A 19783-nucleotide genomic window follows, 5' to 3' on the forward strand; every position below is an offset into this window, starting at 1 on the left:
CACATATGGGTTTATTCTCTTTTTTCCCTTAGGGATTTTTAATAGAAAGTATATTATAAGCTGCTCTGTTACAAAGCTAAGTGGCCAGAACAAAGATTGTTTTGGGAGAATTTTTTTATCCCTTTTTTACTGACTTTTTACTTTCATTTATCAATTGATTTTCTACTAAAGGTCTACTTAGGAAAAAAAAAAAGAGTTGGAATACAATATACACTATCTTTAATAATATTGCTTAAAATCAATTGCTATGTCATATCTTGGAACAAATTAATGGAGTTTAAGCTACAGTCTCTAAAAATCAAATTGCAGATATTATCTTAAATCATTAGCCCTACATAAAAATGCATTGTTACTTTCTTCTAATTGTAAATTAAAGTACACATTATAGGTCAAATAATTTCAGGAATAAACATGAAAATATTTTTCATCATTCTACATAAAATTTACTTGCACCTTATTGATTATTACTGCCCCAGTTTTTCATAGAATGATGATGTATTATATGCTAAATAAAAAGCAATTCTTAAAACCTGAAAATTCAATTCAGATACTCCTTTGGAATTATGAAATGGCAAAATATAAGTTAGAAAATTTCTTCATCATTGTGACTTGCAAATTTTGGGTTTTATTTCACTTGATTTTTATAAAAGAAAGAGATACTAGGTCAGATAACTCATAAAAAGCATCTATAGTCTCGTTAAAAGTCTTGACAATAAAAATCATGGTCAACAATTCTTAGCTTGGAGTTAGCACTTGTATTGCTGGTCCTTGAAAAGAAATAACTGATAAAAACTAATAATGATTAGAAATATTAATCTGCTTGAATAATAGAGTACAGTTAACTCAAAATAAAACTTAAGACTTGGTCTCTTCCATTAATTTATTCTGTGACATTAGGGTATTTACTTTTTTTGTAAATCTTCTTTTGTAAGCCAAGATTATTTTACTAAGGATTCTCTACAGAACTTTCCAGTCCTAATATTGTCTAATTCTCATTTGTAAGAAATGTCTCCCGCACCTGAGACGTTTCCACTTTGACCCAAATGCTGAAGAATAAACTTACTTTTCTGATTGCAAGTACAATCTGTACCAAAATATAAACAGAAATGTCAGATTCAGATTCTAAAATGAAAATATTTCTAGGTATTATATAAATCTACTAAATAGAATTCTAATATTTGAAGTATTTACTTCACTTGAATTTCAATATGTACACTTAAATTATACTTAAGTTTCAAAAAGTACATTGCTGGAGCAAAGCATACTATTGAATATCCAATGAAATGACATGAAGTTTCTCTAAATATTAATTTAGCTACAAGGATCACTAATAATGGAACACAGGATGCAGAAATTATGCCCATGACACACATGTATAAAAGAATTTATAAAAAATAAAACAGAAGAAGATATTGTCTCAGGAGACAGGAGAATGTGGATAACACAACTGTGGTTGAATTGTGGTTTCAGTTTTGGAGTATTTCCAAACAAAATAACAATGATTTTCTAAGTATTGTCAGTCAGTTCAGTATATATCATATTCTCTTAAGAGCAAAAGTTTAATTTCACTGATACAATGACTGAAAAAAATGTTTGGACTAAGGATCTTTAAAGATTCCTTATCACTGGAAGGATATAAATTCAAATTCTCTAGCAGGGTACTGCTGGTTTCTTTATCACCATCCCTCGCTGTGTCTTTCCAGCCTTGGCTCACATACTTCTCCCCCACTTTGTACATCCAGTGAGGCAGCCACGTGAACTTTCACACTCCATTTTTTCTTATGTTGTTTCTTATGTTGGCGATGTCTTTCCAATTCTTCCTTGATGACAAATTTTATATCCAGTTTCAGGATTGATCACAGATACCAGTACCTCTGTGAGGTCTTTTCTTATTGCATCAGGTAGAGTTTGTCAGTCCTTCTGCTATGAGCTCAGAGCCCTGTGTATGTGTCTCTGTCATTGTACTTAATCTGTCTACGTGGATGCCTTCCAGTATAGACTGAACTCTATGAAACCATCTTTTTTTTTTTTTTCTCAGCTCTGAACCCAAAAGAGACATTGAATAGGTATTTATTGAATGAATCAAGTTTACCTTTTCAAAATACAAAAAAATGTATTCTTCTTCTAACATATTGTTCCCAAGTGAAGAAACTTAAATAGACCTGGGGTTCTTGTTCTGCAGGGGGATCACTTTGTCACACTGCTAAGCACTGGAGGAAGGACAGTTTCTAGTTTGTTAAAATGGCATTAGCTTTTGCTTTTACTCTAACCAAAGCCTTTTTGAGAGTCTCAGACCTCAACTTGCTTTTATATGCACATATCCATCACAAAGTTTAAAGTGCTGTTAAAGATTTCTAAAAAATTTCATTGAAGTTTAAAATATTAGCAAATCAAATTAAACAGTGTATATAAAGAATTATATATACCATGACCAAGTAGGATTCATTCTAGGTAAGCAAAACTGGTTTAACATTTGAAAATAAATTGATGTAATTCATTACATCAACCAGATAAACAAGAAACAAAATCATCTCAATAGATACAGAAAATCATTTGACAAAATCCAGTGCGCATGTATGATAAAAACTCTCAGCAAACTAGGAACAGAGAGAAACTTCCTCAACTTGATAAAGAACATCTGCAATAAAACCTACTGCTAACATCATACTTAATGATGAGGCACTAGAAGATTTCCCACTAAGATAAAAAACAAGGCAAGGATGTCCCCTCTCAGCACACTTATTCAACATTGTACTGGAAGTACTAGTTAATGAAATAAGACAAGAAAAGGAAAGAAAAGACATACCAGTTGGGAAGAAAGAAATAAAACTGTCTTGAATGATATGATCATCTATTTAGAAAATTCTAAAGAATCAATAAAAATCTCATAGAACTAATCAGTGATTATAGCAAGGTTGCAGGACACAAGGTTAATCTGCAAAAGTCAATTGTTCTCCTATGTACCAGCAATGAAAAATTGGAATGAACAAAATAAAAAATGCAAGACCATTTACATTAGTGCCAAAAAAAGGAAAGACTTAGATGTAAACCTAAGAATAATTTATTCTATGTTCATGGGTAGGCAGACTCAAAATTGTTAAGATGTCATTTCTTTACAAAGTTATCTATAGATTCAATGCAATCATGATAAAAATTCCAATGGATATTGACAAACATATTGTGAATATCAACAAACTGATCCTAAAGTTTATACAGAAAAATAAAAGGCCCAGAATAGCCAAGACAACGTTAAAGGAGAAGAACAAAGTCTGAGGACTGACACTCAAGACTTATAAAGCTATGTTAGTCATCACAATGTGATGTTGGTGAAAGAATCAACAAATAGATCAATGGAACAAAATGAAGAGCCCAGAAATAGATCCACAAAAATACAGTCAACTGATCTTTGACAAAGGAGCAAAAGCAATTCAATGGAGAAAGGATAGTCTTCTCAGCACGTGGTACTAGGACACTCACAAGCAAAAAGAAAAAAAAAAGAATCTAGATACGAATCCTACAGCCTTTTCAAAATATTAATTCAAAGTGGATCATAGACCTAAATGTAAAACATAAAACTATACAACTCCTAGAATAAAACATAAGAGAAAATCTAGTTTATCTTTGGTTTGGAGATTACTCTTTAGATACAACACCAAAGACACAACCCTTAAATGAAAAGTTGATATGTTGGGCTCTTTTAAAGTTAAAAATTTCTGTCCTGCAAAAGATACTGTCAAGAATATTTAAAGACAAAACACAGAGTAAGAGAAAATATTTGTAAAATACATATCTGATAAAATACTGTTATCCAAAATATACAAAGAACTCTTTAAAACTCAACAATAGGAAAATGAACAAATCATTTTAAAAATTGGCAAAAGGTCTGAACAGATACCTTACCAAAGAAGATATACAGATCGGAAATAAGCATATGAAAAAATGCTCAACATCATACATCATTAGGAAATTGCAAATTAAAACAATGAGATACCACTACACACCTATTAGAATGAATAAAATCCAAAACATTGAAACATCAAATGTTGGGGAGGACGTGGAGCAACAAGAACTCTCATGCTTTGCTGGAGGGAATGCAAAATGGTACAGCCACTTTGGAAGATTTTTTAGTGGTTTCTTATGAAACTAAATGTACTCTTATCATACAATCCTGCAGTCATGCTCTTTGGTATTTACCCAAATGAGTTGAAAAATAATGTACACAAATATTCCAGCTTTAATCATGGTTGCTAAACTTGGAACCAACAAATATTTCTTCAATAGGTGAATGGATAAATAAATTCTGGTATGTCCATACAAAAGAATTTTCTCCAGTGTTAAAAAGGCATGAGCTATCAAGCCATGAAAAGATATTGAGGAACATTAAATTCTATTTCTAAGTGAAAGAAGCCAATCTGAAAAGTTTACATATTATATAACTCCAATTACATGACTCTCTGGAAAAGGAAAAACTATGGAGATAGTAAAAAGTTCAGTGGTAGCCAGGGGTTTGGGGGGAGGGAGGAATGAATAGGTAGTGCACAGGGGATTTTTAGGGCAGTGAAGCTATTTTATATCCTACTATAATGGTATATGTATGTCATTATACATTTGTCAAAATCCACAGAATGAACAAAACTAAGAATGAATCCTAATGTAAACTGTGGATTTTGGTTGATAATGATGTATCAATATTGGTTCATCAACTGTAACAGACATACAACATTAATTAGGGATTTGATGATGGAGAAGGTGGGGTGTATTAGGGGAGGACATATGTGGGAACCCTCTGAACTTTCCATTCAATTTACTATAAACCTTAATCTGCTCTAAAAATTATAATAGTTCATTAATTTAAAAAAATGGTATGGTAATCTTAAAGAATTAATCCACTAAGTAAATTTCAAAATACTATACTTTGAGATTCCATACTATGAATAACAGAAGCATTTATTTCAAAATCCTATTTATTTTTTATTATATTAATAATTTTTAAGTTACTGTTCTTCTTATATTCAATTAGATTTAAGTTTTCTATATACATCCTCTCATAAAATGTTTCATGTTTGAACACAGACTATAATGATAAATTTCTCAAATCGCACATAAATGTGTTTGTAGAAAAAGATTTCTAATTGAGAAAAGAATTTCAAAAGACAATACAGAATATATACAATATGATTGTCATAGAAACTAGAAGAATATGTTACATTTAAAATGAAGAGATGATTAGGGATTTTTACAAAAATTAATTGAAAATTAAGTATATAAATATAGGTGCATGAGATTATTAAACACTGGAAATTCACCATCCAAAATTTCTTAGGTAAAGAAAGCAAAATGCTATGTGAAGTTAGGTTGAAATATATATCATTTTTGGTTTTTTATCCATGAAAATTGTCAAATACCGGCGATTTCATTTTACTTTGATACCTTAACCAGGTTGGGACTGCAAAATTGGGAAATAACTAACCATGAAAGGCAATTATATGATTATTAGGCCTTTGTGTAAAGATTTAATAGTTAAGTTTTCTGATAAAATGTGATCAGCACAAATTTGGCAAATTTATTAATTTATTCAACGAATAGTTATTGACTTCCTAGTATGTGCCACATGACATGGTCCCTGCTTCTGGAAAAGAATTTGGAAAACTATGGCAGACTGGCAGTTATGAAGAACATTGCTGTGAGGTGGTGATGCAAATATGCTCACTCTTCACTTCTAGAAGCCATCTGTGGTGCTATCAACTTTATAATCCATTGTGCTCCCAGCACTTACTGTAGTAGTTTAGCTCTAACTTTTATTTTGATGGTCCAGGTTCAAATTTCCCACTGCTATTTAGTAGTCATGGCATTAGGCAAGTTATTTACCTCTCTTAGATCCTATTATCATATCTATAAAATCTAGATAATGTCTACCTCCTGGAATGGGTGAGGAGTTAAGAGATCTGTCTCAGTCAGCTCTGGCTGCTATAACAAAATATTATAGACTAGGTGGTTTAAATAACAGAAATGTATTTCTCACATTTCTGGAGGCTAGGATGTCCAAGATCAGGTGCCAGCCAATTTGGTTCCTGGTGAGGGGGCTCTTCCTGGTTTGCAAACAGATGTCTTCTTACTATATCCTGCTATGGTGCAGAGAGGGAGGGAGAGAGAGAGAGATCATCCTTCTCATGTCTCTTCTTATAAGGCACTAATCCCATTCATGAAGCTCCACCCTCATGACATGATCACCTCCTAAAGGCCCCACCTCCAAATACCATCACGTTGGGTATTAGTTAGTCTTTAACATATGAATTTCAGGGTGAAACAAACATCCCATTCATAGCAAGATTTTATGTAAAAGTGTCTAACCATACAAAACAACACTTCATCATTATATGTGAATACAGGAATGACCACGACCTAGCTTTGCCTGCCCTCAAGGAAATTACAGTCTTGTTAAAAAGATATTTTTCTTGGGGCTTCCCTGGTGGCGCAGTGGTTGAGAGTCTGCCTACTAATGCAGGGGACACGGGTTCGAGCCCTGGTCTGGGAAGATCCTACATGCCGCGGAGCAACTGGGCCCGTGAGCCACAACTACTGAGTCTGCGCGTCTGGAGCCTGTGCTCCGCAACAAGAGAGGCCGCGATAGTGAGAGGCCCGCGCACCGTGATGAAGAGTGGCCCCCGCTTGCCACAGCTAGAGAAAGCCCTCGCACAGAAACGAAGACCCAACACAACCAAATAAATAAATAAATAATAATTTAAAAGGTGCTAATAATTAAAAAAAAAAAAAGACCAGCGCTCATGATCAGTCACAAGCAATTTCTCTTTAAAAAAAAAAAAAAAGAATTTTTTTCTTGAAGAAAACAAGGGAACTTTGACATCTTAAGTTGAACATGATTACATGAGAATAATTCATAGCTAATAAAGTTTTCTTTGAAAAACAAATTCTTTAGGGCTTAGAAAGCAAATTATATGCCTAGGGTGTCCTAGTTTATCTCAGCTCCCAAATATATAAAGAAGTGCTTATTTTATTTTTTAAATAATTGCATATTGCTGATCTTTCTAAAAGAGCCGATTACAGATAAAGTAAAATGTACCCCACTGAGGTACAGTCCAGAATTCTGAATAGTATTCTCTTCTTGCAGCCAAGCTACACAGTGTAAAAGCATCATAATTATAAAATTTTATCAGAATTCAGTCAAAGGAAAAGAGTATTTAGGTGATTTCAGGAAGTCCTTCAGCTAAGGTAATTTGAAGACCTATATTACTATAGGAAACAGTTTGTCAAAAGGACTAGAATACTTAGTCCATTGGACAAGACTTCCATCTCCATGGTGATTGCAAGATACACATTAGACAAGTTCTATATCTGTTAGTTGTTTTGAATTCCTATGCCATGCTCCATGTCACAGTTTTAACATGCTAACACAGCCCAGCTTGCCTAGAACAACACAGTGCTTGAGTAATTGACGGAAGCTTCTCAGAGATGCATATACAAAGTGTTATATAGTATTATATAATTGGTGCTTTCAGAACTCCCCAACTCTCCACATTCTGTATTGATTATTAGCTTAACTTTCAGAGAACATTCTGAATTCCCTTATTTACAGTTTCTTGAGAAATACCTTACCATAGTCTTCAAGTACTAACAACACTGTTAAGATGTCATTCAAAGAAATTTTATATTATACTCTTTAATTAGAATGTCCTGTTAGAGATAGAGGATAAGACAGGTTGCAAAATTATATTCTTTTTTTTTAATTAAAAAAAAAGACTAAGAAATACAATGAAGTTCCAAGTTTTTTTTAAAAAGACACCAACATATAAATATAATTGAATTGGAGATGTTTTAAATTGAGAATTTTTAAACAGATTTTTAGAGAAAAATATTTTAAAATGTTAAAAATATGTGTGCCAAGTTATTTAGTCTATAGACCAGGAAATGATTAAATGCATCACTAAGGCAAAAAGGAAGTTAAAAATGGCGTCCCGACCAAGTCATACTTAATTACAAAGTTAATGGATAATGTCCTGAGTAAAATTAAACCCTGACAACATCTTTTCAGGAGCATTCAAAGTTAGTATTGCATAAAACATCAAAATGTTATATTTTTTCTCATGGGGATTATAAACATAGAATGCTAAACCATTTAGACAACTTGAAAATTCTTTTCTCTGTATTTATTTATGAAACATATTTTGGAGTTTGAAAAAGATACAAAAATGCTATAAAACACGTTTTCTAAAATATCTCTGATTGTCAAAATTATGTCCAAATGAACATAAAACAATGACAGATGCATGTAGGGCATTCACATATTAAATATTTAAAAATCATGCAACTAATCACAATTGAATCACTATAGGAACAAGGTAGTATCACTTTAGGATGCAACAGAGATATTATAAAACAATTTTAACATGTTTGGTGCTGTGTGATGTACATTAATAGTCATGATCTGAGGAATTATCTGTCATTGAACTTACGGATAGAGCTCTCCATATGGTTCTTTAAAACTACGCTTTCCATCAGAAGAAAAATCCAAAAAAAAATTGATACTTTGATCTTATTCATTATGCTCATGAAACAATATCTCAAATCAACAGGCAAATTATATATCTTCAAAAAGAGGAAAGAAACACAGTTTTTGAAGTGATACTTTTGAACACTTCAGTAGAGCTAGCTGGGAAAGAAAGGTTAAGAATTTTGAGTTTGATTCTTCACACAGCCAAGAAATCTGGACTGCCTGATGATTCTGTTAGGATCTTTTACACCTTCCAATTTCAGTTTCTTTTTTACAGTCTAGCTACACTTGACATTGACATCAAGCCAAAACACTTCAACAGAAATATTTTTTTAATATCCTAATGTCACTAATAATAAATTGATATTGAATTTGATCATTCAGAGAAATGAGTAATAACTAATAGATCAAAGATATTATTAATCAATACCATTTCCTTTAAACACATTGTTTTTGAGGTTCAAAATATTTATGTGCTGAGGAGGAACTCTAGTGCTGATTTCTTTTGTTACAAGATTGTCCATTATTTCAGTTTTTTATTTTGTCTGTTTCATAGTCCTTTTAGAAAAATCTTGTAGAAGGAAACACTATTATTATATATACATTTTATCTTTTAGAGGATAATTTAGAAGAAAAAGTAAATGCTATTTTCTATTTCTTTTTATTGGTTAGATATTCAGGTCCCTAACTTTAGAAAAAACCCTGGAGGAGATCTGAGGAGATGGTGGAAGAGTAAGACGCGGAGATCACCTTCCTCCCCACAGATACATCAGAAATACATCTACACGTGGAACTGCTCCTATAGAACACCCACTGAACGCTGGCAGAAGACCTCAGACCTCCCAAAAGGCAAGAAACCCCCCACGTACCTGGGTAGGGCAAAAGAAAAAAGAAATAACAGAGACAAAAGAATAGGGACGGGACCTGCACCAGTGGGAGGGAGCTGTGAAGGAGGAAAGGTTTCCACACACTAGGAAGCCCCTTCGCGGGTGGAGACTGTGGGTGGCAGATGGGGAAGCTTCGGAGCCGCGGAGGAGAGCGCGGCAACAGGGGTGCGGAGGGCAAAGCGGAGAGATTCCCTCACAGAGGCTCGGCGCCGAGCAGCACTCACCAGCCCGAGAGGCTTGTCTGCTCAGCCGCCGGGGCGGGCGGGGGCTGGGAGCTGAGGCTCGGGCTTCGGTCGGATCGCAGGGAGAGGACTGGGGTTGGCGGCGTGAACACAGCCTGAAGGGGCTAGTGTGCCACGGCTAGCCGGGAGGGAGTCCAGGAAAAAGTCTGGAGCTGCTGAAGAGGCAAGAGACTTTTTCTTGCCTCTTTGTTTCCTGGTGTGCGAGGAGAGGGGATTAAGATCGCCGCCTAAATGAGCTCCAGAGACGGGCGCGAGCCACAGCTATCAGCGTGAACCCCAGAGACGGGCATGAGACGCTAAGGCTGCTGCTGCCGCCACCAAGAAGCCTGTGTGCAAGCACAGGTCACTCTCCACACCGCCCCTCCTGGGAGCCTGTGCAGCCCGCCACTGCCAGGGTCCCGTGATCCAGGGACAGCTTACCCGGGAGAACACGGCGCCTCGGGCTGGTGCAACGTCACGCCGGCCTCTGCAGCCGCAGGCTCGCCCCGCTCTCTGTACCCCTCCCTCCCCGCGGCCTGGGTGAGCCAGAGCCCCCGAAGCAGCTGCTCCTTTAACCCAGTTCTGTCTGGGCGGGGAACAGACGCCCTCAGGCGACCTACACGCAGAGGCGGGTCCAAATCCAAAGCTGAGGCCCTGGAGCTGTGCTAACAAAGAAGAGAAAGGGAAATCTCTCCCAGCAGCCTCAGAAGCAGCGGATTAAATCTCCACAATCAACTTGATGTACCCTACATCTGTGGAATACCTGAAGAGACAATGAATCATCCCAAATTGAGGAGGTGGACTTTGGGAGCAAGATATATTATTTTTTCCCCTTATCCTCTTTTTGTGAGTGTATATGTGTATGCTTCTGTGTGAGATTTTGTCTGTATAGCTTTGCTTTCACCATTTGTCCTAGGGTTCTGTCCATCCATTTTTTTTTTTTGTTTGTTTGTTTGTTTTTCTTTAAAAAATTTTTTTTCTTAATAATTATTTTAATAACTTTATTTTATTTTATCCTATTTTATTTTATCCTCTTTCTTTCTTTCTTTCTTTCTTTCTTTCTTTCTATTTTTTCTCCCTTTTATTCTGAGCCTTGTGGATGACAGGCTCTTGGTGCTCCAGCCAGGCATCAGGGCTGTGCCTCTGAGGTGGGAGAGCCAAGTTCAGGACACTGGTCCACAAGAGACCTCCCAGCTCCACGTAACATCAAACGGTGAAAATCTCCCAGAGATCTCCATCTCAACACCAAGACCCAGCTTCACTCAACGACCAGCAAGCTACAGTGCTGGACACCCTATGCCAAACAACTAGCAAGACAGGAACACAGCCCCATCCATTAGCAGAGAGGCTGCCTAAAATCATAATAAGGCCACAGACACCCCAAAATACACCACCAGACGTGGACGTGCCCACCAGAAAGACAAGATCCAGCCTCATCCACCAGAACACAGGCACTAGTCCCCTCCACCAGGAAGCCTACACAACCCACTGAACCAAACTTAGCCACTGGGGACAGACACCAAAAACAACGGGAACTGCGAACCTGCAGCCTGCAAAAAGGAGACCCCAAACACAGTAAGATAAGCAAAATGAGAAGACAGAAAAACACACAGCAGATGAAAGAGCAAGGTAAAAACCCACCAGACCTAACAAATGAAGAGGAAATAGGCAGTCTACCTGGAAAAGAATTCAGAATAATGATAGTAAAGATGATCCAAAATCTTGGAAATAGAATAGAGAAAATGCAAGAAACATTTAACAAGGACCTAGAAAAACTAAAAAGGAAACAAGCAATGATGAACAACACAATAAATGAAATTAAAAATACTCTAGAAGGGATCAATAGCAGAATAACTGAGGCAGAAGAACGTATAAGTGACCTGGAAGATAAAATAGTGGAAATAACTACTGCAGAGCAGAATAAAGAAAAAAGAATGAAAAAAGCTGAGGACAGTCTCAGAGACCACTGGGACAGCATTAAACACAAAAACATTCGAATTATAGGGGTCCCAGAAGAAGAAGAGTAAAAGAAAGGGACTGAGAAAATATTTGAAGAGATTATAGTTGAAAACTTCCCTAATCTGGGAAAGGAAATAGTTAATCAAGTCCAGGAAGCACAGAGAGTCCCATACAGGATAAATCCAAGGAGAAGCACGACAACACACATATTAATCAAACTATCAAAAATTAAATACAAAGAACAAATATTAAAAGCAGCAAGGGAAAAGCAACAAATAACACACAAGGGAATCCCCATAAGATTAACAGCTCATCTTTCAGCAGAAACTCTGCAAGCCAGAAGGGAGTGGCAGGACATATTTAAAGTGATGAAGGAGAAAAACCTGCAACCAAGATTACTCTACCCAGCAAGGATCTCATTCAGATTTGATGGAGAAATTAAAACCTTTACAGACAAGCAAAAGCTGAGAGAGTTCAGCACCACCAAACCAGCTTTACAGCAAATGCTAAAGGAACTTCTCTAGGCAAGAAACACAAGAGAAGGAAAAGACCTACAATAACAAACCCAAAACAATTAAGAAAATGGGAATAGGAACATACATATCGATAATTACCTTAAATGTAAATGGATTAATTGCTCCCACCAAAAGACACAGACTGGCTGAATGGATACAAAAACAAGACCCATATATATGCTGTCTACAAGAGACCCACTTCAGACCTAGGGACGCATACACACTGAAAGTGAGGGGATGGAAAAAGATATTCCATGCAAATGGAAATCAAAAGATAGCTGGAGTAGCAATTCTCATATCAGACAAAGTAGACTTTAAAATAAAGACTATTACAAGAGACAAAGAAGGACACTACATAATGATCAAGGGATCGATCCAAGAAGAAGATATAACAATTGTAAATATTTATGCACCCAACATAGGAGCACCTCAATACATAAGGCAAATACTAACAGCCATAAAAGGGGAAATTGACAGCAACACAATCATAGTAGGGGACTTTAACACCCCACTTTCACCAATGGACAGATCATCCAAAATGAAAATAAATAAGGAAACACAAGCTTTAAATGATACATTAAACAAGATGGACTTAATTGATATTTATAGGAGATTCCATCCAAAAACAACAGAATACACATTTTTCTCAAGTGCTCATGGAACATTCTCCAGGATAGATCATATCTTGGGTCACAAATCAAGCCTTGGTAAATTTAAGAAAATTGAAATCGTATCAAGTATCTTTTCCGACCACAACGCTATGAGACTAGATATCAATTACAGGAAAAGATCTGTAAAAAATACAAACACATGGAGGCTACACAATACACTACTTAATAACGAAGTGATCACTGAAGAAATCAAAGAGGAAATCAAAAAATACCTCGAAACAAATGACAATGGAGACACGACGACCCAAAACCTATGGGATGCAGCAAAAGCAGTTCTAAGAGGGAAGTTTATAGCAATACAGTCCTACCTTAAGAAACAGGAAACATCTCAAATAAACAACCTAACCTTGCACCTAAAGCAATTAGAGAAAGAAGAACAAAAAAACCCCAAAGTTAGCAGAAGAAAAAAAATCATAAAGAGCATATCAGAAATAAATGAAAAAGAAATGAAGGAAACGATAGCAAAGATCAATAAAACTAAAAGCTGGTTCTTTGAGAAGATAAACAAAATTGACAAACCATTAGCCAGACTCATCAAGAGAAAAAGGGAGAAGACTCAAATCAATAGAATTAGAAATGAAAAAGGAGAAGTAACCACTGACACTGCAGAAATACAAAGGATCATGAGAGATTACTACAAGCAACTCTATGCCAATAAAATGGACAACCTGGAAGAAATGGACAAATTCTTAGAAATGCACAACCTTCTGAGACTGAACCAGGAAGAAATAGAAAATATGAACAGACCAATCACAAGCACTGAAATTGAAACTGTGATTAAAAATCTTCCAGCAAACAAAAGCCCAGGACCAGATGGCTTCACAGGCGAATTCTAGCAAACATTTAGAGAAGAGCTAACACCTATCCTTCTCAAACTCTTCCAAAATATAGCAGAGGGAGGAACACTCCCAAACTCATTCTACGAGGCCACCATCACCCTGATACCAAAACCAGACAAAGATGTCACAAAGAAAGAAAACTACAGGCCAATATCACTGATGAACATAGATGCAAAATCCTCAACAAAACACTAGCAAACAGAATCCAACAGCACATTAAAAGGATCATACACCATGATCAAGTGGGGTTTATTCCAGGAATGCAAGGATTCTTCAATATACGCAAATCAATCAACGTGATACACCATATTAACAAATTGAAGGAGAAAAACCATATGATCATCTCAATAGATGCAGAGAAATCTTTCGACAAACTTCAACACCCATTTATGATAAAAGCCCTGCAGAAAGTAGGAATAGAGGGAACTTTCCTCAACATAATAAAGGCCATATATGACAAACCCACAGCCAACATCATCCTCAATAGTGAAAAACTGAAACCATTTCCACTAAGATCAGGAATAAGACAAGGTTGCCCACTCTCACCACTATTATTCAACATAGTTTTGGAAGTTTTTGCCACAGCAATCATAGAAGAAAAAGAAATAAAAGGAATCCAAATCGGAAAAGAAGAAGTAAAGCTGTCACTGTTTGCAGATGACATGATACTCTACATAGAGAATCCTAAAGATGCTACCAGAAAAGTACTAGAGCTAATCAATGAATTTGGTAAAGTAGCAGGATACAAAATTAATGCACAGAAATCTCTGGCATTCCTATATACTAATGATGAAAAATCTGAAAGTGAAATTAAGAAAACACTCCCATTTACCATTGCAACAAAAAGAATAAAATATCTAGGAATAAACCTACCTAAGGAGACAAAAGACCTGTATGCAGAAAATTATAAGACACTGATGAAAGAAATTAAAGATGATACAAATAGATGGAGAGATATAACATGCTCTTGGATTGGAAGAATCAACATTGTGAAAATGACTCTACTACCCAAAGTAATCTACAGATTCAATGCAATCCCTATCAAACTACCACTGGCATTTTTCACAGAACTAGAACAAAAAATTTCACAATTTGTATGAAAACACAAAAGACCCCGAATAGCCAAAGCAATCTTGAGAACAAAAAATGGAGCTGGAGGAAGCAGGCTCCCTGACTTCAGACTATACTACAAAGCTTCAGTAATCAAGACAGTATGGTACTGGCACAAAAACAGAAATATAGACCAATGGAACAGGATAGAAAGCCCAGAGATAAATCCACGCACATATGGTCACCTTATCTTTGATAAAGGAGGCAATCATATACAGTGGAGAAGAGACAGCCTCTTCAATAAGTGGTGCTGGGAAAACTGGACAGGTACATGTAAAAGTATGAAATTGGAACACTCCCTAACAGCATACACAAAAATAAACTCAAAATGGATCAAAGACCTAAATGTAAGGCCAGACACTATAAAACTCTTAGAGGAAAACATAGGCAGAACACTCTATGACATAAATCACAGCAAGATCCTTTTTGACCCAGGTCCTAGAGAAATGGAAATAAAAACAAAAATAAACAAGTGAGACCTAATGAAACTTAAAAGCTTTTGCACAGCAAAGGAAACCATAAACAAGACCAAAAGACAACCCTCAGAATGGGAGAAAATATTTGCAAATGAAGCAGCTGACAAAGGATTAATCTCCAAAATTTACAAGCAGCTCATGCAGCTCAATAACAAAAAAACACACAACCCAATCCAAAAATAGGCAGAAGACCTAAATAGACATTCCTGCAAAGAAGATATACAGATTGCCAACAAACACATGAAAGAATGCTCAACATCATTAATCATTAGAGAAATGCAAATCAAAACTACAATGAGATATCATCTCACACCGGTCAGAATGGCCATCATCAAAAAATCTAGAAACGATAAATGCTGAAGAGGGTGTGGAGAAAAGGGAACCCTCTTGCACTGTTGGTGGGAATGTAAATTGATACAGCCACTATGGAGAACAGTATGGAGGTTCCTTTAAAAACTACAGATAGAACTACCATACGACCCAGCAATCCCACTACTGGGCATGTACCCTGAGAAAACCATAATTCAAAAAGAGTCATGTACCAAAATGTTCACTGCAGCTCTATTTACAATAGCCAGGACATGGAAGCAACGTAAGTGTCCATCAACAGATGAATGGATAAAGAAGATGTGGCACATATATACAATGGAATATTACTCAGCCATAAAAAGAAACGACATTGAGTTATTTGTAGTGAGGTGGATGGACCTAGAGTCTGTCATACAGAGTGAAGTAAGTCAGAAAGAGAAAAACAAATCCCGTATGCTAACACATATATATGGAATCTAAGAAGAAAAAAAAAAGGTCATGAAGAACCTAGGTGTAAGACGGGAATAAAGACACAGACCTACTAGAGAATGGACTTGAAGATATAGGGAGGGGGAAGGGTAAGCTGTGACAAAGTGAGAGAGTGGCATGGACATATATACACTGCCAAACGTAAAATAGATAGCTAGTGGGAAGCAGCCGCATAGCACAGGGAGATCAGCTCGGTGGTTTGTGACCACCTAGAGGGGTGGGATAGGGAGGGTGGGAGAGAGGGAGACGCAAGAGGGAAGAGATATGGGAACATATGTGTATGTATAACTGATTCACTTTGTTATAAAGCAGAAACTAACACACCATTGTAAAGCAATTATACTCCAATAAAGATGTTTAAAAAAAAAAAACAACCCTGGATTTATTGAAATTGAATATTTTTCTCTTTAAATGAATAGTTATTATCTAGTAAATTATTTAAAATTTAGCTTGCTATTTATAGCTCTTTTGATCACACTTTGTGTGTGGTATTCATTTTTAAACATATGGCAATAGCAAAATTGATAAAATTTATTACTACCAATATATGAATATATATCAATATAGGCAAATTATATGAGATTGGATTTAAAATATGCAGGTAAAAAGTAACACGGGACATCAGTTTTTCTTTTAATTTCATATGTTATTAAGAAAACAATTTTTAACTTTCTGGTTTATTTTGCCCTTGTATATTTAGTTTATTCACTAAATCAAGTTTATCTACGAGAACAAAGCAAATAAGATTTGTTTGGGGCATTTAAAAAAATCATGTTACTGGTTGTATTGATAGCTTGCATTTGTAAATGAGACTTCAAGCTGATTTGCTTCTGCAACACTTGCATGTAATATGTACTTCGCCCGTATTTCCAACTGTTTGCAAGACATTTCCTTTTTGGGTATCTTGTTGACACATGAAGCACAATATATTCAAAACAAAGATAACGTCTTCCTCCAAAGAACTGTTACCTATATTCCGTATGTAAACTGATGGTAGATTATCCTTCTGTAAACCAAGTAAGAACTCCAGGAGTTCTTTTTTTGTATGATCCTCAGCTTTTAAAAAAACCTGAACTGACATCCTGCACCCTGATATACTGTTAAATTGTTATTTCCTGACCAGTGAAATTCTAGTCAGCTGAGGAACCTAAACCCAAATGCAGTAAAAACCTTCCCCAGTTTTAAAAGTAGAATTAATCATCTCTCTGTTACCTATATAGCTCTACTGGAGAACTTACATTGTGCATGGTACAATATTTTGTTGTTTATTAGCTGTTTCATGTACTGTTTCTGCTTACAGACCACCTCAAAACTTAGCGATATAAAACAACAGCTGATTTTACTTTGCTCATGATTTAGAGGATCAGGAATTCAGGAGACCCCCAGAACTAGAGAAGCAGATAGAAACCACATGTTTTTTCCTGATTTAGACTAGGAAGTCACGCAGCAACACTTCTACTGTATTCTTTTGGTTACAAGTGACTCACACACCCAAACTGACAGACTGTCCACCCCATGCCTCCCCATTCTCTCTTCTGTCCTAAAAAGTATTTTCAGCTTCATTTCTGTTGGTCTAATTCCTTTCCAGCTTTTAAGCTCTTCTTTAGTACCACCTGCCAAAGCCTTTCCTGATTCCATCATTGAGCTACCAGAGCCAATACCTTTGTGTTTGAGTTCAGAGAGACATTAGTTCAAATCCCATATTTCCCGTTTAAGGGCTACATGACCTTGGGAAAGTTATTTAATCCCTTTATGTGAAAAGTAGCAATAATAACAAGACCTACCAACCTAACAGGGTTATTGTGAACGTTGAATGACTAAACAGTAGAGAACATTCCCTGTGACACATAGTAAGTAGACAATGTTAGCTATAACTCTTATCATATCTTCTTTTTCCAAAGCCCATAGTATTTTATTTGTACATTCTTGTATCTACCATAGTCTGCCCCTTGTAATATTTTCAGGGCTTATTTTCTATCTTCTGTATATTTAGTTCAATATGTTACAAGCAATTTATCCCAGTAGACACCTGTATCTTGAATACCAAAGCAGAGCCCCTCTGGTTCTTTAAGCCTCAGTAAACATAACACATAAAGAACTTGCCGTTTTTTCTCCATTATTCCTTGTAACCTTTCCTCCCTATGATTCTTCTTGCAGAAATTAGAAAAGAAAAATCCGGGAAGACTTCATCAGTTCTGAAGGATAAAGGTAATAGAGTCAAGTTAACACAAGAAATTTATTAGCAAAAATATCTAAATGTGTCCACAGTACATTAGTCATCTTTGCAGATTTGTGGGTCAAAATTGCACAGGACACCCTCATATATTTGAAAACTTTTATTTATTTACCTGTCTGTTAAATACTTTTCTTCAGTTCACTATGACTTAAAGTGCTCTGGTTATAATTTCTGAAAGAAAAAAAAACAGAAAAATGATTTTTAAAAAAGAATGGAAGGGATAAAAAAAGATTAGAAGGAAAATAAAGAGTATAGGAAGGGTTTGCTTCCATGCCCTCTGGTTCTCTCCTTTCTGTCCTTCATTAACTATATATTTAGTGCATAATCTTTCCAAACACTTGCTAATCATTGGCAAAACAAAGATGGCAAAGCTAGGAATAGAGAGGAAGACTTGGGAATTGGAGTTCTGAATTCTGCTGTCTTCAAAGACTCCTAGTCATGTTCTGTCTGCTTTAGTCTTATCAGGTTCCTTATTGCTATGAAAGAGCATGACATTCTTATTTAAATACCATTCAAGTCCCAGGCCTCTTTCTAAGAATAATGTCCACATAAAGCATCAAGCTATCTCTATCGACTTCCTAATCAAGTCTGGGGAATCAGAGAGGGCTTTCCTGAAGAGTTATATTAAATTCAAGTATGATGCATGAGGAGTTAGCCAGACAAAGATGTGAGGATTGTTTGGGAGAAGTACAGAAGCAGGGCATCTGCTCTTTGCCAGACACATTGCAATCTACTTTATATATTTTGTTTCTGCAAGTTGTGCTTGATATCACCATTTCAGTAAAGGAGGAAGCTGAGGTACATGTAATTTAAATTACTCAGTGTCACACTATGGGTAAGAGGCAAAGGCAAGAATCAAAGTCAAGTCTGTTGGATTTTAACACCCATTTATTTCATTTTAACACAGATACTGCTTGCTCCTTAAAATAGGGCCCTTGTATTTGTATTCTTCAAAGCACCTTTGCTTTGAGTGCAGAGCTCATTACGTAAGTTAGAAAATCTATTTGACATAGACACATTGGATATGCGATGTGGAAAAATAGTCTTAATCCTTTTACTATTGGGGTGACATTCCTTAATTCCCACACAGGAGCTCAGTCCATTTTTCACCAGTGATTACTTGTTCTTTGAGAAAGACTCCTTCTCACCTCCATTCGTATTTTATCTGACAATTAACAAAAACATTGTCCTTGTTTGTGTGAGAACTAAAGGTATTATTGAAACACACTACCAGGAAAATCCATATATACATGCAAAATCTAAACCTTCCCTCCTTCCAATGCAGTATGAAATATACTTATTTTGGTGAGCACTTATTTCACAGGAATACTTGGACCATATATTATTGTCCACTATGAAAACAACTCAACAGAAATTTGGGTCTTACCTCTAAAATGACCTTTCAGGTAATGATGATTATCAGAAATTTAAACTACTACTTAAAGACCTCACTTGTGCTGAAGCCTAAACTAATTGGAAATGGTACTTGTAAACATCTGTCCCGGAAAACATTATCTGGGAGAATTTATTTATTTATTTATTTATTTTTTTATTTATTTTGG

The 19783-nt window shown here is 35.9% G+C and overlaps 1 protein-coding gene across 1 annotated transcript in view; it reads left to right on the forward strand.

Moving 5' to 3' along the window:
• TRDN (triadin) overlaps positions 1-19783 on the forward strand; it is a 370489-nt gene that overhangs the window by 279248 nt on the left and 71458 nt on the right. The window contains exon 22 of the mRNA XM_036871396.1: positions 18143-18193. Within this exon, the coding sequence (XP_036727291.1) occupies positions 18143-18193 (51 nt within the window). The remainder of the gene's footprint in view (positions 1-18142; positions 18194-19783) is intronic.

The sequence above is a fragment of the Balaenoptera musculus genome, chromosome 12, assembly GCF_009873245.2.
Source record: "Balaenoptera musculus isolate JJ_BM4_2016_0621 chromosome 12, mBalMus1.pri.v3, whole genome shotgun sequence".
Lineage (NCBI taxonomy): Eukaryota > Metazoa > Chordata > Mammalia > Artiodactyla > Balaenopteridae > Balaenoptera > Balaenoptera musculus.